This window comes from Lepidochelys kempii, chromosome 6, assembly GCF_965140285.1.
Source record: "Lepidochelys kempii isolate rLepKem1 chromosome 6, rLepKem1.hap1, whole genome shotgun sequence".
NCBI lineage: Eukaryota > Metazoa > Chordata > Testudines > Cheloniidae > Lepidochelys > Lepidochelys kempii.
Window position 1 is genome coordinate 126944513 of NC_136385.1, and position 20804 is coordinate 126965316.

At 49.5% G+C, this 20804-nt stretch overlaps 1 protein-coding gene across 2 annotated transcripts in view; it reads left to right on the plus strand.

The window, feature by feature from the left end:
* The first annotated feature begins 17633 nt into the window (after nt 1-17633).
* NID2 (nidogen 2) overlaps nt 17634-20804 on the plus strand; it is a 53896-nt gene continuing 50725 nt past the window's right edge. The window contains exons 1-2 of one of the 2 annotated variants that reach the window (XM_073350138.2): nt 17634-17970; nt 18946-19257. In XM_073350138.2, coding sequence (XP_073206239.2) covers nt 17758-17970; nt 18946-19257 — 525 coding nt within the window. In that variant the 5' untranslated portion in view covers nt 17634-17757. The remainder of the gene's footprint in view (nt 17971-18945; nt 19258-20804) is intronic. The other variant, XM_073350137.2, reaches the window with a different exon arrangement.

Here is a 20804-nt window from a genome sequence, read left to right on the forward strand (position 1 = left end):
CTGCTCAAGAAACTCCCTGACAAAGCACAGGAACAGATCTGTGCAGACACATGCCTAGAACCCTGACCTGGGGTATTCTATCTGCTACCCAAGATCCATAAACCTGGAAATCCTGGATGCCCCATCATCTCAGGCATTGGCACCCTGACAGCAGGATGTCTGGCTATGTAGACTCCCTCCTCAGGCCCTACGCTACCAGCACTCCCAGCTATCTTTGAGACACCACTGACTTCCTGAGGAAACTACAATCCATCGATGATCTTCCTGATAACACCATCCTGGCCACTATGGATGTAGAAGCCCTCTACACCAACATTCCACACAAAGATGGACTACAAGCCGTCAGGAACACTATCCCCGATAATGTCACGGCTAACCTGGTGACTGAACTTTGTGACTTTGTCCTTACCCATAACTATTTTACATTTGGGGACAATGTATACCTTCAAATCAGCGGCACTGCTATGGGTACCCGCATGGCCCCACAGTATGCCAACATTTTTATGGCTGACTTAGAACAATGCTTCCTCAGCTCTCGTCCCCTAATGCCCCTACTCTACTTGCACTACATTGATGACATCTTCATCATCTGGACCCATGGAACAGAAGCCCTTGAGGAATTCCACCATGATTTCAACAATTTCCATCCCACCATCAACCTCAGCCTGGACCAGTCCACACAAGAGATCCACTTCCTGGACACTACAGTGCTAATAAGCGATGGTCACATAAACACCACCCTATATCAGAAGCCTACTGACCGCTGTACTTTTACATGCCTCCAGCTTTCATCCAGACCACACCACACAATCCATTGTCTACAGCCAAGCTCTACGATACAACTGCATTTGCTCCAACCCCTCAGACAGAGACAAACACCTACAAGATCTCTATCAAGCATTCTTACAACTACAGTACCCACCTGCTGAAGTGAAGAAACAAATTGACAGAGCCAGAAGAGTACCCAGAAGTCACCTACTACAGGACTGGCCCAACAAAGAAAATAACAGAACACCACTAGCCATCACCTTCAGCCTCCAACTAAAACCTCTCCAGCGCATCATCAAGGATCTACAACCTATCCTGAAGGACAGCCCCTCGCTCTCACAGATCTTGGGAGACAGGCCAGTCCTTGCTTACAGAAAGCCCCCCCAATCTGAAGCAAATACTCACTAGCAACCACACACCACACAACAAAAACACTAACCCAGGAACCTATCCTTGCAACAAAGCCCTTTGCCAACTGTGTCCACATATCTATTCAGAGGATATCATCATAGGACCTGATCACATCAACTACACTATCAGAGGCTTGTTCACCTGCACATCTACCAATGTGATATATGCCATCATGTGCCAGCAATGCCCCTCTGCCATATACATTGCCCAAACTGGACAGTCTCTACGTAAAAGAATAAATGGACACAAATCAGACGTCAAGAATTATAACATTCAAAAACCAGTCGGAGAACACTTCAATCTCCCCAGTCACTGAATTACAGACCTAAAAGTCACAATATTACAACAAAAAAACTTCAAAAACAGACTCCAACAAGAGACTGCTGAATTGGAATTAATTTGCAAACTGGACACCATTAAATTAGGCTTGATTAAAGACTGGGAGTAGATGGGTCATTACACAAAGCAAAATTATTTCCCAATGCTTATTTCCCTCCCCACTGTTACTCACGCCTTCTTGTCAACTGTTGGAATGGGCCATCCTGATGATCACTACAAAAGGTTTTTTTCTCCTGCTGATCATAGCTCACCTTAATTGATCACTCTCGTTATAGTGTGTATGGCAACACCCATTTTTTCATGTTCTCTGAATGTGTGTGTATATCTATCTATCTATCTTCCTATTGTATTTTCCACTGCTGATAATAGCGCCTCTTAATTAATTAGCCTCTTACAGTTGGTATGGGTACTTCCACCTTTGCATGTTCTCTATATGTATAAATATCTTCTTACTATATGTTCCATTCTATGCATCCGATGAAGTGGGCTGTAGCCCATAAAAGCTTATGCTCAAATAAATTTGTTAGTCTCTAAGGTGCCACAATGACTCCTTGTTCTTTTTGCTGATACAGACTACTAGGAGGGTGTCTTTTCCACTTTACACAACAGAGGGTGCAATTGTCATTACAAATTCTCACCTTCGCTGCCCTGCATGGAAAAGGCCCTGAAAGCTTCATCAAGTTTTGTACCCACTTCTTGTTTTTTTCTTTTTTTTTTCTTTTAAAATCTGCCTAGTACATAATGTGGAAAATACCAGGGAGCAAAGCAGCCAGAAGCGGAGAAGATCTTCCCCTCTGCAATGCATTACTGCCATTGCATGGTAAAAAAAAACCTCGTAACCCCTCATTTATTAAACACAAAAGAAGCAAGTCCTGACCCGCACTGGGAAGGCACTGGGCAGAGCAGAGTTGTGGTTCCACTACTCAGAAAGGGAACAGAATTCAGAGCGCACCAGCCGTGCAAGGTCTGCTGGTGGGTTTAGCGGCAGACTGGTGAAGAGGTGGGTCTGCATCTATGAGGATGTATCAACCGTCGCCCTGCAGAGGTGGGGAAGACAGCAGTTAGCTGGGGCACAGCGTGAGGGGGAAGAGTCCCTGCCACCTCAAACATGATTCTATCTGAGTCAGGTTCTGATTCTCCCCTCCTTACCGGAGTAGTTGCACCCCTTCTCATTGTGCATCGAGAGTCGTGACTAGCATCTGTCCTGTCTGGTTTGTTTCTCCCTCTCATCCTCTCTCCAGGGATGTATTCATTCGGTCTGTGCTCTCGGAAATGATTTGTAAGTATCTGACTATCATTAGGCTACAATTGCATTTGCTTTCATATGGCTCCACAGGGGAGTTTAATGTTGTTTGACAAATCTTCATGCTCATCTAATCCTTATTGCGGCATGATGTTTGAGCCAGACCTTTCATTTGAATAGGAGTTGCCCGGGGGTCCATCTTGTTCAGTATCCTTTCTCTAGTATGGCCAGCACTAGCTGCTTCAGCAAAAAAAACTCTGCAGAAGGTAGTTATGGGGTAACCTGACCCCAGGGAGAGTTTCTTTCCAACCCCCATTAGGCCATGTCTACACAAGGAAGTTCAATCAGTTTAACATCAGATGTGAATTTCTAGCAATTTAGTTAAATGGGTTCAATCCCCACTCCCCCATGGATGCCCTTATTTAGGTCTAACACTGGTTTCTTTTGGTTAGTTTAAATCGAATAGGAATTGTTTAAGCTAAATTGGAATAAATGACTCTTAAATCAGAATAACTGCCCACCATTTGCACCAATTTGAAAAGTGATTTAAATTAAACCAGTGCAATTTTCTTGGGTAAACAAGGGTTTAATTAGAAACTGGCTTAAGCGGTCAAGTATGAGGGGTTAGATCCCTTCCAAACTCTTGGGGATTTTCCCCTCTAGACTATTTTGACTAATTGGCGTTGGCTGAAAGATGGAGGAAATTTTGGTGTAATTGCTGCCAATATGTTTTGTGATTTCTCATAGAAATTTAGATTTTCAATTTTTTCCCAACCTGCTCTACATTCTAAGAGGATCACTCCTGCCTAAAAGACCCTTCCTGTGAAACACCCATAAGTTTGCATTGTTTATCCCCCCAAAATCCTAAATTTAGAGATCTAGCTCAGGGGTCGGCAACCTTTGAGAAGTGGTGTGCCAAGTCTTCATTAATTTAAGGTTTTGCATCCCAGTAATAAATTTTACATTTAGAGGGGCCCCCCCGACGGAACCCCAGACTGGCAGTGGGCTGAGCGGTGCCGGCGGCCGGGACCCCGGCTGGCAGGGGCTGGCAGACAGAACCCCAGACCAGCAGCGTGCTGAGCGGCTCAGCCCACTGCCGGTCTGGGGTTCCGGCTGCTGGCCCGGGGTTCCATCCATCCAGGCTGGCAGCAGGCTGAGCGGGGCCAGCAGCCGGGACCCCGGCTGGCAGCAGCGTGCCACTAAAAATCAGCTCCAGTGACATATTTAGGATCTGGAAAATCAATGGTGGAATCCCGCTTGGGGTGAGATGAGCAGAGCAAGCGCCAGACTCTGGGAAGGGTCTGAACATTTCTATTAGAGGCACTGCTATTGAGTTCTGAGGTGGAGAAGTGCTGCCACGCAAATGGAGATTCCTATGCGAATCCTTAAGAATAGATCAAAGACAACAACCTTCCAGCAGTCAGAGTACCTTACTCTTCAGCATGGACTCTGTCCTTCCTCGGCTCTGTCTGCGACTAAGGGTAACTTCATGTTACTGTCTCTCTGGGTTATTGATTTAAATGCTCAGGAGTCTGCGGATGACCTTGGGAAGTTTCTCAGAGTGGCATTAATAGCCCATTCCACAGGCTGTAGAGGGCCAGATTATGCTGAGTAGCACCTTACTCTTAGATTTCAACGAGACTACTCATGGAACAAGACACTAGTTAGCAGGAGGAAGGCTATCGGGGTCCATCTCCAATATATTAAAGCACAGTTGTGAGAGGAGAAACAGGAATAGAAATGATCACCTGGGCCAGATCCTCAAATGGTGCAGATCATTGACTTCAGTGGAGCTACATCTGCCCATTGACCCTCTAGCACCAAGGCCTGATGCAAAGCCCATTGAAATCAGTGGGAGTCTTTCCATTGTTTTCAATGGATTTTGGATGAAGCCCTTATTGTGGAAAGGATGCGGAAGAGCTAACAATGGAAATCTATTCCCTGTTGGAAAAGGCCGGCCTTTTCCAGCCAAAGAGTTCCTGTTCCAGCTTATTTATAGGCTCCCACACCTGTATACAAAGCCTAACTAGGATGGAGTCAGCAAATGTCTGTCTTGCGTTAATATAGTAACGGGATCTGGGCTTCCTACAGTCCAGAGCATCAAAAAATCTCCCGGGGGTGTCAGCTTCCTGCAGCATCGGTTGAAGAACTTTCCATCTGAGCAGTCGTTAGGGATTTCCTCATATGCTCCTGCTGCAGCGCCTGGCCTGTGCAACATCGTCTGCATAAAAATTCAAAGAATGCTGCTGCTCGTTCACTGCCGGGCCAAAAGGGCTGTATCAAATATGAGGCCACAGGGCCAACGACACAGAGGGCTTTCAAGCCGCATGTTCTCAGAGCACTAACTGTTGCCTGCTTTGGAGAAGAGGGGACCTATGCACTGCATATCGGCAGTGTGACTTATGGCGCAGACGAGGTACCGTGCTGCATTTCAAACATACCTAGGGAGACCGTACATCCAATTTTGGCTGGGACAGTCCCTTTTTTAAGCCTGTCCTAGCTGTCCTGGCTTTTTTATGGCAAAAGTGGGCATTTGTCCAATGTGATCAGTTGGCAAAAGCAAACGGGACAAATGCCCACTTGGGGGGGGGAAATGGGGTGCAGTGGAACATGTGAGGGGGGAGTGGTGATGCCAGCCCTGCGCAGGGGGAGAAGGGAGAGGCAGAGCTCCAGTGGGGGGGGCAGGCAGGGCTCTAGCCAGCAGTCTCATGCGGGTGGCAAGCAAGGCTCGGGTGAGCAGCGATGCCAGCCCCAGTCTTTTGGAAATATGGTCACCCTATTTAATATGTGTGTCGCTGCTCGCCTGAATCCTGCCTGCCCCCTGCATGGGGATGGGGGCTTGGCAAGTGGCTTGGGCCAGCCCCAGGATGGGAAGGGGGAGGGGCTGCCTTGCATGGTGTCCCATTTTCCCTTTGGGAAATATGGTCACGTCACCCTAAACATATCCTCTTTTTAAAATTCCCCTCTTTTAGGATGCCCATGGGTGGGTCTCGCTCTGACCTCTGTTATGTGTTTGAGCAGGGTTTGGAATTTCTGATTGTCCTGTCAAAAGATACAAAATGCCACTCCCCTCATTCATCGATCCTTGCCTGGCCAGGAGATACCTCTGTGTCTCACAATGAACAATGTAATACTTATCGCTACCACTGTCCCACACTTGCCACCGGCTTCCACAGCGAAAGATGGTTGCTCTGCATTTAATCCCCTCTTTGCTGGTGCCGAATTACCTAAAACATTTGATTTTTGCCTTTGAGCAACGAACTGTAGCAGAAGGAATTTCTACACAGTGAAAAGCCAGGAATCAGGGACAGGCATCAGGATACGTGTGTCTCAATGAGCATTGCGGAAACCTGAGAGTTGTTTGGGGAAATATACAACAAAAGGTTCCTTCTGTAAAGATCAGCACTTTAAGACGCCTGAAAATATTTCTATATGGCAGTAAGAAGAAAGCACAGTTTCAGCACATGGGAAAATGATGGCTCTGTATTGGAAATGCAAAACACTTATGCAATATGAGCTGATATTAAACAAGAGCGTCTTGTGTTTCTCCATAATTGAATTGAATGAAATCCTTTACATCAGGAAGAGTTTTGCATGAATAAGAACCAAGTAAGGACTTCTGGCTTTGTCCCAAAGTGAGACTGTCACTAAGAAAATCAATCACTGCCAGATGTAAAAAGAAAAGGAGTACTTGTGGCACCTTAGTGACTGCCACAAGTCCTCCTTTTCTTTTTGCGAATACAGACTAACACGGCTGCTACTCTGAAACCTGCCAGATGTAGTTACAGATGCCATCTCACTTTCTAGTGGGGGAAGGGCCGGACAGACACCACGACTGAAGTCAATGGAGCTATGCTGACTTACAACAGCCAAGGAGCTGGGGCCGTGTTTCATTCTCATCATTTAATGGTCATCTCCTGACATGCGGTGGCAAAGAAAGGTCAAGCTATTGATAAGGAAGGAAGGAAGAAAGGGGTACAACAGATACAATTCCTTTTTCTTTTCAAACTTTGCCTCTTAAATACATTTTTAAGGATTTGCATTAGCCAGTTGAGCTGAGATTTTCCAAACCTGCCTATAGGATTTGAAACCCCAATCCTGTTCTCCTCGAACAAGGACAAGGAACTCAGATCCCTTGGTTGACTTAGAAATTCTCAGCCTTGCTACATCTCTGGCTGGGAGAACCAGGAATAAATCAGCTTCAGTAGCTGGCCTTTCAAAGTAACAGGTCCACATTTTTTCTCCTCCACACGTAAAGGCACCTTTCCACAGCCGAGCTCAGCTGGAGTTACCGCTGGGATAAATTTGGCTCCATCTCTCTGTGTGGAGGCCTCTCTTATCGACATCATCAATCAAACCTTTCACTGTGCTAATCTCAGGGACTATTGGGGGAACGACAGCTGGGCCCCACGTTGCTCAGACCCAGAGTGGACACCGGCATGCCCCCTTCCCTTCCCCATCTGAGCAGTGGGAGAGTCCAAGAAGGAGATGAGTCAGCAGAAGTCACTTTCTGCTCTAAAGAAGAGATATACAAATTAAATGAAATCTTGTCCCAAAAAGGGAAATATTAATGAGGCTCTAGAGACACAGGGCCAGTTGCTCAGCTGATGAAAATCAGCATAGCCCCATTGACTTCCAAGCTGCCGGAGGAACCCAAAAGGGGCTTCCCCTGGACTCACTATGGAGGTAAATGCAGACCCAGATGGTTCTGTGCAACATTTCAGATGGAAATGAGTTAAAGTCCAAAAGGCCAGGGCACAAAGGTCTAGAAAACATGACCTATGAGGGAAGATTGAAAAAATTGGGTTTGTTTAGTCTGGAGAAGAGAAGACTGAGTGGGGACATAACAGTTTTCAAGTACGTAAAAGGTTGTTACAAGGAGGAGGGAGAAAAATTGTTGTTCTTAACCTCTGAGGATAGGACAAGAAGCAATGGGCTTAAATTGCAGCAAGGGAGGTTTAGGTTGGACATTAGGAAAAACTTCCTGTCAGGGTGGTTAAGCACTGGCATAACTTGCCTAGGGAGGTTGTGGAATCTCCATCACTGGAGATTTTTCAGAGCAAGTTGGACAAACACGTCTCAGTGATGGTCTAGATAATACTTAGCCCTGCCTTGAGTGCAGGGGACTGGACTAGATGACCTCTCGAGGTCCCTTCCAGTCCTATGATTCTAAGATCCACATTATCAAGTGGAGTGCCCCAAGGGTCGGTCCTGGGGCCGGTTTTATTCAATATCTTCATAAATGATCTGGAGGATGGTGTGGATTGCACTCTCAGCAAATTTGCGGATGATACTAAACTGGGAGGAGTGGTAGATACGCTGGAGGGGAGGGATAGGATACAGAAGGACCTAGACCAATTGGAAGATTGGGCCAAAAGGAATCTGATGAGGTTCAATAAGGATAAGTGCAGGGTCCTGCACTTAGGACGGAAGAACCCAATGCACAGCTACAGACTAGGGACCGAATGGCTAGGCAGCAGTTCTGCGGAAAAGGACCTAGGGGTGACAGTGGACGAGAAGCTGGATATGAGTCAGCAGTGTGCCCTTGTTGCCAAGAAGGCCAATGGCATTTTGGGATGTATAAGTAGGGGCATAGCGAGCAGATCGAGGGACGTGATCGTTCCCCTCTATTCGACATTGGTGAGGCCTCATCTGGAGTACTGTGTCCAGTTTTGGGCCCCACACTTCAAGAAGGATGTGGATAAATTGGAGAGAGTCCAGCGAAGGGCAACAAAAATGATTAGGGGTCTGGAACACATGAGTTATGAGGAGAGGCTGAGGGAGCTGGGATTGTTTAGCCTGCAGAAGAGAAGAATGAGGGGGGATTTGATAGCTGCTTTCAACTACCTGAAAGGGGGTTCCAAAGAGGATGGCTCTAGACTGTTCTCAATGGTAGCAGATGACAGAACGAGGAGTAATGGTCTCAAGTTGCAGTGGGGGAGGTTTAGATTGGATATTAGGAAAAACTTTTTCACTAAGAGGGTGGTGAAACACTGGAATGAGTTACCTAGGGAGGTGGTAGAATCTCCTTCCTTAGAGGTTTTTAAGGTCAGGCTTGACAAAGCCCTGGCTGGGATGATTTAACTGGGAATTGGTCCTGCTTTGAGCAGGGGGTTGGACTAGATGACCTTCTGGGGTCCCTTCCAACCCTGATATTCTATGATTCTATGATTCTATTACCAAAGCTCAAGCAGAGCCATTCCTAATGTGTTGGGATACAGAAAAATACAAAGGACCAAATCCTGCTCTTCTTTACATTTTGTGCAATAGCAATAACTACTACCCAGTGGGGGTCAGGAGGAAACATCACCCATCGGCAGTTTAATCCAGAGTTGTCTACCCCAGAAGCAGCTGGTACTGGCCATTGTCACAGAGTAGATGCTAGAAAGACCACTGGTCTGGCTCAGTTTGGCTGTTCCTAGGTCAGGGCAGAAGTAGGCACAAAGGCCCAGATCCTCACAGGCTCCTATGTCTATTGATTTCAGTGGAAGTTAGGAGCCTAAATACCGTTGAGGATCTGGGCCAAAGTGAACCAATCTCCTTCTTGCCTGTAGCGATCTGTGTGAGAGAATGTTGTTGATTTGTGATCAAGCTTTTAATATTCATGGTTCGGCAGCTTGGATCAATTAAGTAAAGAAATCTGAGCATCCAGCCAATGGGCCCGTTTGACTATAATTAGATCCATCTGTTTCAGACACAAAATGGCTAATAGCTTTAGATTGCATCTATCATTTCTCCAGATAGGCTCCCGCACTTCCACTCACTCTGACCTGTGGGAGTTGCAGCAGCAAGGATAATCGTTCATTTTTGGAGGAACATCAGCCATTCTTACTGCAGCTGCCACGATCACATGGAAAACGAGTGGGATGGAGAAGAAACTAATTTTCCCTTCCGAAGACTATGAGCAGTGTTTATTTGCCGCTAGATAATAGCACTTTGGTTGAGAGGCCAGCATTAGCCTTTAGCGTGACTCAGGGATACGTGGTGAGAATGTGCTGAGCATCACGCTCAGCTTGATTAGCAAAGCGCCCTGATCAAAGAATTTCCTAGTAACTTCCGTGGAGTTTTCAATATCCGGGAAACAGGAAATCCCATTGAGAAAATTGTCAGCACATGACCTGCGACTGCGTCTTGGCACAACTCCTGTTGACTCAAGTTTGCAAAATCAGACCCTAATTGCAATGGGTGATGAGCAAGGAGCAGAGTGAACCGGTTTAAGAGAAGCGTTTCCCATTGCTGCACTTCATTTGCCCTGGTGAAAGACCTAAACTACCAGTTGGCTATAGAACACGTACTGTACCTTTCTTTCGGGGATCTCTCTGGTTAAATCACAGCAGCCGTTCAGTTGGCCAACAAACAAAGCTAAGGACATTTTCAACACCTCCGTTTTTGACACCTGGGAGCTGGGTTTTCAGAAATGTTTTGCACCCATAAATCCAGAGGTGGGAGGATGGGCCAGTGATTAGGGCACTAGTCTTGGACTTAGGAGACCCAGGTTCCTGTGTGGGTCCTTGTTTGGCCACAGACTTCTCGTGTGACCTTGAGCAAGTCACTTAAGTCTCTCTCTGAGCCTCCATTCCACAAGTGATAGCACTTCCTCATCTCCTGGGGGGTTGTGAGAATAAATCCATTAAAGACGGTGAGGTGCTCAGATGCTACAGATAAGTCCCCAGTATAGCTAGAATTGCAGTCAATGGGGGTACTGAAGCTGCAAGTGCTCGGCAACTCTTAAAATCAAAGCTCAGGGGTCACAAGTTGGACAGTGAGGCACCCAGAAAATAGTGACCATTTGTGAAGGCCTCAGTAAATTATGTCCTTGTGCAGAAACACTGAGCCAAATCCTGATTGTAGATATCACCGTGTAACCCCCACTCACTGGGTGTCACTGAGATCAGTGGGTGGCCTATAGCGTGACTTAGTTACACTGTAGTGTTTAGTGTGTGCTACCATATAGAGCAGTGAGAACCTGTCTGTATCCGTCTGTTGTCTCTTTCCCAATACTTAGATCATAAGCTCTTTGGGGCAGGGACTTCTCTTTTTGGTCTGTGTTTGTATAGCACCTAGCATAATGGGATCTTGGTCCATGACTGGGGCTCCTAGGCACCATGATATAATAATGACTGCAGAACCCAGTGGGTACTGCCAGCTTTTGGGAATGCTGAGGAAGGACTAGTTGGACAAGAGTGAAGAAAATAGATTTCTCCTGTAAATGTTGACTCAGACAAGCTATAAATCCTGCAGACCTGTGGCTTTGCTTAGCACGTATCTTTGTAGTAGACAATCATCGACTTCTCACTGAAAAGAACAACAACAAAAAGAAGGCAAAAACATTCACTTAAAAAAAAAAAAGGGACGCAATCAGCTGCAATCATTACTAAAGATAAATCAGCAGCTGCTGCCCTATTTTGTAGAAGATATTGTGGAGTTCTGGATTTGGAGTGGTAGCCAAATTCGCCACAAGAAAAGTTCAGTGCTATGAAGTAGGCCAAATGGACTAAATGTAGGCTCTCTGATATCAATCATGACTCCAAGTTGTTGTCATTTGATAGCTATTTAGTGATCTACCCAACATGAAAGGAGTTGTTGGTCGTATTCTGTTATTTTATGACTGCCAAACGTCTCAGCCAGTTGGGACTGTACAACACAGAGAAAATTATTGCTCTGGCCCAAAGCATTTATCCAAGGAATGGGTCTGTTGTGCACATCACAAAAACACCATCACTCTAGAAATCCACCCAACCTCCCCCCACCCCTGGGGCATGAACCTGGCAAACAAATAGTGGACGTCTTCCCTAGAAATGTGGTGGAATAAAGCATCTCTGCTTTTGATTCCAGTTGCTCCCCACAGCTCCAGGCATGACCTCTGCCTTAACAAGAGTGAGTCTGACTCAGCTAGTTGTCATCTGGTCTTGGTTGCACATTATTTACTATTTATACTGTGGTACCACCCAGGGGTCCTGACTTAGGGATCAGGGTCTATTGTGCCAGGCCCTGTACACACAACAAAAAACAGACCGTGCCCCAGAGCATACAACTAAGGCCCTGCTTCAGGGGAAAGCACTTAAGAATGTGCTAAACCACTGGGTGTTATTTTAGCCAGTGGAACGTAAGCGTGTGCATAATGCTCTCCCGGATTGGCATGCTTTTCTGAATCAGGGCCTATGTATCTGACGAGGTGAAATAGAGAGAAAGACACATTGGGGAAGTCGTTCAGCTACATCATCCGTGTCCGTGTGCACACAAGTGCCATCTATACGTATCTGGGGGCTGGGCACCATTTTGAAAATCTAGAGTGAAATCCTGGCTTCAGTGGCCAAACTCGCACAGAGTTCAGTGGAGCCAGGATTTCACCCTTAGCTCTAAGGGTGAGGAAACGGGCCCATGTGTGCTTCACTTGCTGGCAAAGGAATCCTGCAGCGGTTCTGTGCTGCTCAGGCCTGGAGGTGACAGCATCTATTACTCCCAAAGCTGCGGACTTTGTGTGCGAAGACATATGTGGGTGCAGATCGGACGAACAAAGGGTCCTTGGCCAAGACGCAAGATCGAGCAGCTGTAAGAGATTCGCTCAAAAGCCAAAAGATTAGTAATATGAAGAGGGGAAAGGGAGGAAATACCCCCCATCCGTCTCGTACATTTCCTCTCTCCCCTCCTGAGCGCCTCTGCCATGTGGTGCGGTCTCCTGCTGTTTAAGCATCTTAATGCTTTTCCCCCTTTAAAAAATGCTCCCGGCCTTGCTCCTTACCAGCGAAGTTAGAGCCGTGCATGAGAGTGCGAAGCTCTCACGGTATGTCACCGCAGGGACGTCTGCTAAGCCCTCTTGGAATTGACATGCTTCAGACAAACATTCCCTTTCCTTCCCGGATGACATCAGCACAGACTGCGAACCGACCCGGGGCTGAATGTTGTGCGTGTACAATATTTGCCGGGTTAACAGAAGCAACTGTTGCCTGCACTCTGTCAAAGCGTTGATAAGAGCTACTGCAGGTATCGTGTCAGGCTGAATGCCTGTGTTAGGGGGGGAATCCTGGTCCCACTAAAGGCAAAACTCCCACTCATCTCAGTGGGACTAGGAGTTCACCCTCTGGGTTTAATACTGGATCAAGCTCAGCTTTACTGAGCACAGAAGTATTGAACTAATTTTTGCTTTCCCATCCATAAATTCAGTCCAGCTGTTTTAGGAGCATAGTGTTCCCTTAGTGGGTAACACACTGGACTGGGACTCATAAGATCTGGGCTCTGTTCTTTTCTCTGCCCCTGGCCCGCTAGGTGCCCTTTGGCAGGTCACTTTAACCTCCCTCTGCCTCAGTTTCCCCATCTCTCCTTTGTAGAGTGCTTTGAGATCTCCTGTTTCTTCCTACTCCCAGCGCTTGGGTTATGACTTGAAGCCAGAGGGTTTATATCCCTGCAAACGTTTTTAAAAAATCCCTGTGAACGTGAAGCAGGATGGCTGTGTTCACTGTCTCTATGTCTTGACCTCAAAAGTGAGCACCATGTGGTGGCATTTAAATCCACACCCATACAAAACTGAGACCAAATGTGGACACAAATAATACCAGTGAAACTAACCCCATGCCAGAGTCCAAACACTTAACAGCAAGCCCTTCCTCTTTGAGCAAAGCTTTTCCACCAAGACCAGAAGAACATTTAAAGCAGTAACCACAGCCCTCCCCTTCAAAGAAATCAACCCCAGGCAGAGCTTCCTCTAACCAGGGAAGCAGATGAGGGGAGGAGACTACATGAAATACACTAGCAACCTCGTGCTGCCGATCTGTTAATTTAGGAGGCACTGAAAAACTTGCTATGTTTTCAAACAGACACCTTCCTGCTTTCTCCTATGCTGGCCCTCCTGCTTGGGAGGAGCTCCCCGTAAACGGACACAAAGCTACCTCCATATTTCCCTTCAAATCCCTGCTCCAAACGCTCCTTTGCTGTGCTGCAACAGCGGTTAGACTGCCAGTGTGCTGAGACCGCAGCCGATCAGGCTGACCGATTTCATCTCGCTGTTTCCTTGTGCTCTCCCTTTTGTCTGAATCCATTTGTAGCTCTCGTCTTCTACCTAGATTGGAAGCTCTTGGGGGCAGGGACTGTCTTTTGTTCAGCATTTGTACAGCGCCTAGCACAATGGGCTCCTGGTCCATGAGTAGGGCTCCTGTAGTAATACAAATTAATAACAACAATTAATGGGCACCCAGTGCATACCCTAAGGCAGACAGATGAAGATGATTAGGCTTTGAGGTTAGGTTTAAGAACTCTACGTTGTTTCTGTTCTGATTCAAGGGTGCTGGAACGGGGGGAAGGGGCCATGACCCTTCCGCTTCTGAAAGTGGACAGGCCTTTTCGCCATGGGGCTGGCCCTCTGCCCCTCCTCTTCCCTGAGGCCCTGCCCCCTCATCCCGACCAGGCTGGAAGCAGGAGCCTGGCTCAAGTAAGGGTGGGCAAGGAAGCCCAGGCAGCTGTGGGGACCCGGCTCCAGCTTCCGGCTTGCCCGGGGGGCAGGGCCTCGGGGGAAGAGGGGCAGGGGCGGGGCCTGGTGGGCCCCCTCCCCACACTATTACAAAGAATCCTTTGCTCCTGTTCTGATCCTTGTAGAATCAAAACATAACCCAAACCAGCCTGTTCTCCGCATGGTCCTTACGCCATAACATGACGACCTCAAATAGAAGCACAATGACAACATCACTTGGAATCCGTTTTTGTCTTCAAAACGTCCCAGGAGAAATTAGCATTTCCTGTTTATTTTCTTAGCTTCCCCTGGTGCAATTTCTAATCAACTCTCCAAGGGCTGTGGGGATTTCCTGTCCGTGCTGCAGCCCCACAAACTCTCACATGCTCTCTGGTGTCGAGTCTAGCTGTAGTTTTCCCTCCGTGGGTCCAGGGTGTGTGGGTAAATATTGTTGACTATCAGGCCTCATCGGTGCAGATGGCACTTTGCAGACGGGTACAAACTGAGGTCCCTGTCCAGAGTAGCATGCAGTATAAAGACTTGATTGTGTCTGGTCATGTCTGGGTGCATAGCGTGTGTGGTTGGGGTGGGGAAGAAGGGGGAAGGCATTTTTGCACCCGACCTCCCTTTTCATTCCAGGCATAGTCTCCGTCCTTGTGTTCCTCTGAGTGTGCTCCAGCCCAGTGCTGCTAGCTCTCCAAAGGGGGCGAGGGCCATGCCCATCTCTGTGCTGGGGGGGGGGAGTGTACGCTGCACCCTGCTTGAAAATGGCACACCAGCCATGTTCCTATGCAGGGCCCGCCCTAGACCAAATAGTGCCCCAGGCGAGGAGCATCTTTGGCACCTCCCCCTTCCATTTGTTAAGCTTTTGAATACCTTATTACCTTAATACAGCACCCCGAGCGTGGCGCCCCCCAAACCCGGCACCCCAGGTGGTCGCCTAGGTTGCCTGCCCCTAACTCCGGCTCCATTCCCATTCCAGAAGTTCCCAGTGGGGCACACTGCCCCTTACTGCAGGCTGCGGCGTTAAGAACCATGGGGCTTGAGGTTACAGCACTGGAGTGGGACTCAGGAGAGCTGGGTTCAATCCTCTTCCTGTTTTATCTTGGGCAAGTCGCTTAATCTCTCTAGGGGAAAGGTGTGAGGAGGTGTTAATTTAGGCCCTTGCATGGTATGGCAATGGGGCCCTGCTGGGAGCTATGCAGATATGGAATCACAGTGCAGCCTGAGATAACAGACAGTGTGGGGGGAAGGCTGCTAAGGAAGTAGCTAGCTAAGCATTTGTAAGACACCAGTGGCCACCAAGGTGTGTGGCTTTACAAGTGGTGGATAATATAACCGACTATGGGATTAGGTACGAACTATCCATTGATGAAATAAACCAACCCCTCCCTCTCAAACTGTATTTAATGATGCTTGTAGAATGGCATGAAAAAGGGGCTGATCATTTGTGGGTTTTACCCACTGCAAATCAGCAGGTGGGAAAGTGTCAATTATGTGGCCACTCAAAGCGGCAAATTACGAGCTGAATGGGGACAGTCCAAGTGATGGCCAGACACAGCAGTGATGAATCAGCACGGCGTTCGGCCTGTTTCTACCCAGCGTACAGCTTTAGAAGGCGGCGGATGTTAGACTTGATAACTGCCCTCCTGAATGCTTTCATGGCTGTTAAAAATCTTCTTTGTACACAAATGTATTCCATATTATTACCTTTGAAAAAAAAGAGAGCCCGATCTGTTTCTACTTTTCAGGACCAAGCAAAAGGAACACACGTGGTTGATAATAAGCATGTCTCTTTGTTAAGACGGAACTATTAAAATAATTAAAGCCCAGCAGACAAAGATTGCGGTGTTAGCTATTGGAAATACAAAACCCACAACCCAGAGTCCATCCACTGGGCAGTGTCTTTTGCCACGGGTTCTTAAGTCCAACAACCAAAAGTTTCTTTACTGTGCCCCTCCCTTCTCCCTCTACCGCACCCCACTCACAGCTGTTGTCCTCGGTCAGTGAAGACCCAGATTTCAGAAGGGCATTAGTGTGAGTTCACCTTGGGGGGGGAAGGGGGTGGAGAAGGCACCTTGGTCACTCCTTCAGCCACTCCAATTGCACCACTGGCCACCTCACCAGCCTCTTGCTGCTGTGCCAGCTGCTGGCTCTGTGCCCCGCCAGCCACTCCGCTTGCTCCCCCTGGATGCCAGCTCCGCTCGGTCCAAAGGGATGTCAGTAGGTGCTTGTGCAGAGATAATACAATGTTTCAGGCCAAAGGGGCATAAGTAGGGAATGTGAAAGGTATAGTCAGATTATTAGCTGGAGAAGATCAAGGTTTACAACGGTAAAGAATCAGGCCAAGATTTTCAAAAGCAGCTGGCGCTACTGGCTGCCTCCATTTTGGGGGGCCCAAGTTGAGACACCTTAGAGGGGCCTGTGTCTTGGAGAGTGCCGAGCACTCCTCCTTTGGCAAATCTCCTTTATGGGGGATCAACTTGGGTACCCAAAAATGGAGGCCCCCCCAGAAGGACTCATCCCTGGTGAAACTCTCGGCTGTCGAACATTTGATTGAGTGATGTGGCTTCCCTGGCTTTCTGCACCCCCGTTGGGATGGGCCGGAGCGGGGTCTAAGGAAGGGCAACCAGCTGCATGCTGTAGGTTTGCAAAACGCCAGCGTAAAATCTCCACGGGCTCACAGTCGTGTGTGTGTGTTTCCTCGTCGTCAGCTGGCCAAGAGACGTGCCCAGCCTTCCTCCAAGCCTTGCAGCTTCGGATTGCCTTGCCCCTGGGGGGAGATGGAGTCAAGTGAACCTCACCGGCAGTCAACGCAGGGGGGCCAAACCAGCCCAGAGGGCTCCCCACACCAGAGCCACGTTGGCACACCAGCCCCTCACTGCATGTCTGGCCGTGGCAGTAGGGTGACCGGAGAGCAAGTGTGAAAAATCGGGACAGAGGGTGGGGGGTTGTAATAGGAGCCTATATAAGAAAAAGCCCCAAATATCGGGACTGTCGCTATAACATCGGGACATCTGGTCACCCTCCCTGGCCGGGGTGTGAGCAGTCCAGCCCTTAGCACCCCAGGGGGCTGATTCAGTCCCTCCACCACCCCACAGCTGGGGGGGGGTCTCATACACAGAGGGGTTGATCGTAACCCCGACCTTTCCCCCCCTATAATCCGGAGTGTGCAGCGCACCAGCGGGGCCGGGTTGTGCTTCTCCAGCCCCCGGCCAACGGGGGCCCCGCGTCCCCCACACGCGGGGCTGGGGGGCGCTAGGCTCCTGCCGGGGGTGTGGGGGGGGGACCCCCCAGGGCACCGCCGGGCTTAACACGAACCAGCCGCGGCGCCGCTCCGGTTTCTGGGGCCGGGCGCGATTGGCCGCTGGCCGGGCTCGGGGCGCCCAATGGCGGCGCTGGGGCAGAGCCGAGACCCCGCCCCGGCCAGCGCCGGGAGCGCAGGTCGGACGTGGTGGAAGCGGCTCCTGGGCTGGAGATTCCTGCCCCTGCCGCCGCCGCCCGGGAGGGGAGCCAGCCCCGGGCCGCCGCCGCCGCCTCGCCAGGGCCCAGCATGGGGCTCCCCGCGCTGCTGCTGCCGCCGCCGCTGCTGCTCGTTCCCTGCCTGCTGCTGGGCTGGGCGGTCGCGCTTCCCCGGCGGGAGCTGCTCCCCTTCGGGGCGCCCCGGGGCGATCGGCTGCTGCAGGACGGGGACGACGAGACCTCGGCCGTAGTGACGCTCGGGAAGCCGCTGCTCTTCTACGAGACGCGCTTCAGCCACCTCTACGTGAGTGCCCGCCGCGGGGCTGAGCGCCCGGGCCCGGGCTCGAACCCGCGGCCGCTCGCCCCGGGGCTCCCGGGCACGCCCAGGCTACAGCCCCCCGGCGGCAAGAACTAAAGCTGAAGGGCCAATAACAGCCCGCAGCGGGGCTATTGGTCCGGGACTGGGCAAACCTTTTGGCCCGAGGGCCACCTCTGGGTATGGAAATGGCATGGCGGGCCGCCCCGTCCCTCCCATTGGCCGTGGATCCTGGCCAATGGGAACTGCAGAGCCGGCGCTTGGGGCAGGGGTAGTGTGTGGAGCCCCCTGGCTTCCCCTACACATAGGAGCCAGACAGGGGGGAGAGGCTGCTGCTTCCCGGTAGCCGCACGGAGCCACGGCACGCATGGAGCAGGGCAAGCCCCCGACCCCGCTCCCCAGCAGGAGCTCGAGGGCCAGATTAAAGGGTCTGATGGGCTGGACGTTGGCCGTAGTTTGTCCAGCCCTGGTCTCAGAAGTTGCGAAGAACTTGGTGCATCCGTAGATTGTCCTACGTGCTCCCCTTTCACCTAGCTATTCCTACCCCTCTGTCTAGCTAATGGTGCTGGAAAACATTGTGCCCAGCTGCTTCCCCTGGCGTGGGGGGTTGCCTGGAGTGAGCCTGCAGCTGGGGATGGAGCTTACATGGGTGGAGAGGAAAGAGAGGAAGCTGAGTCTTTGTCGTCGTCCCCCCTCCTTCCCCCCTGCCCCCCCCCCCCCGTAATGTTGGGTAAGTGAGGTCCCTTGTGGCTGGGCCCCGGCTGGACTGAAAGCCCCTGGATGGGGTGGGTGGAAGGACTTGGCTCGGAGGGAGGAACTGGTGATGCAGAGGAAGGGTGGGAGTGTTGCACTGAATGGGATCTTTCTGCGCTGCAGCTGTTGCTGCCTGTTGACAGGAGTCCTGTGTGGGTGGAGGAGATGGTGGAGAGGGCTTTGAGCAGAGTTGTTTGCTGTCTCTTGTAGGTAGGAACCAATGGGATCATCTCCACCCAGGATTTCCCCAGAGAAACCCAGTATGTGGACGATGACTTCCCCACTGACTTCCCAGCGATCGCCCCCTTCATGTCCGATATTGACACCAGCGGTGGGAGGGGGAAGATCTATTACCGGGAGGATGAGTCCATCGAGGTGCTGGGCCAGGCCGCTCGCCTTATCCATGCTGGATTTCCTAGTGCAGCTGCAGCTGCCTTCGCTCCCACCCATGCCTTCGTCGCCACCTGGGAGAACGTGGGTGCCTATGAGGAAGTGTCTCGAAACTCGGAGCCCTCCAAGAAGGTAAGGCCAGTGTTAATAAAAAGAACAGGAGTACCCGTGGCACCTTAGAGACTAACCAATTTATCTGAGCATGAGCTTTCGTGGGCTACAGTCCACTTCATCGGATGCATAGAATGAAACATATAGTAAGAAGATGTTTATACATACAGAGAACATGAAAAGGTGGAAGTACCCATACCAACTGTAAGAGGTGAATTAATTAAGAGGAGCTATTATCAGCGGGGGGGGAAAGGGGGGGGCGGAAACTTTTGAAGTGATAATCAAGATGGCCCATTTCGGACAGTTGACACGAAGGTGTGAGGATACTTAACATGGGGAAGTAGATTCAGTTAGTATAATGACCGAGACATTCCCAGTCTCTGTTCAAACCTAAGTTAATGGTATCTAGTTTTCATATTAATTCAAGTTCAGCAGCTTCTCATTGGAGTCTGTTTTTGAAGCTTTTCTGTTGCAAAATTGCCACCTTTAAGTCTGTCACTGAGTGATTAGAGAGGTTGAAATGTTCTCCTACTGGTTTTTGAATGTTATGATTCCTGATGTCAGATTTGTGTCTGTTTATTCTTTTCCATAGAGACTGTCCAGTTTGGCCAATGTACATGGCAGAGGGGCATTGCCATCATGTGCCAGCATATATCACATCGGTAGATGTACAGGTGAACAAACCCTGGATGGTGTGGCTGATGTGATTAGGTCCTATGATGGTGTTCCCTGAATAGATATGTGAACAGAGTTGGCATTGGGCTTTGTTGCCAGGATAGATTCCTGGGTTAGTGGTTTTGTTGTGTGGTGTGTGGTTGCTGGTGAGTATTTGCTTCAGGTTGGGGGGCTGTCTGTAAGCGAAGACTGGCCTGTCTCCCAAGATCTGTGAGAGTGCAAAAACACTAACCCAGGAACCTATTCTGGCAACCAAGCCCGATGCCAACTCTGTCCCCATATTCAGGGAACACCACTCTAGGACCTAATCACATCAGCCACACCATCTGGGGCGTGTTCACCTGCTATAAATCACCTGTATAAATATCTTCTTACTATATGTTCCATTCTATGCATCCAATGAAGTGGGCGGTAGCCCATGAAAGCTTATGCTCAAATAAATTTGTTAGTCTCTATGGTGCCACAAGTACTCCTTTTGGTGTATATACTTTTGGTATACTGGTGTACTATACTTTTGGTGATACAGGCTAACATGGCTGCTACTCTGAAACCTGCCAATGTTAATGTTAGCTGCTGTGATCCCATTGGGATCTGAAGAAACAGTGTAATTCCAGAGAGAGATGTGGCTGGGAAAAGGTTTCTAACCAGAAATGCATGGTGCAAATATTACCCACGTCAATGGCCCCTGTTTTTGAGCATCTGTACCAGTTTTCCAGACTAAGGTTATGTCTACACTGCACAGTTATCCCAGGTGACTGGCACCAGGGTCTGAGCACCCTGGTTAGCCTTACTCAGGTGTGAGCATGCCCACTGCAAATGTAAGAATGACAGACCCCGGTCGTTGTCGAGTGGGATCGAACCTGGGACCGCTGAAGCTTAGTGCATGAGCCAAA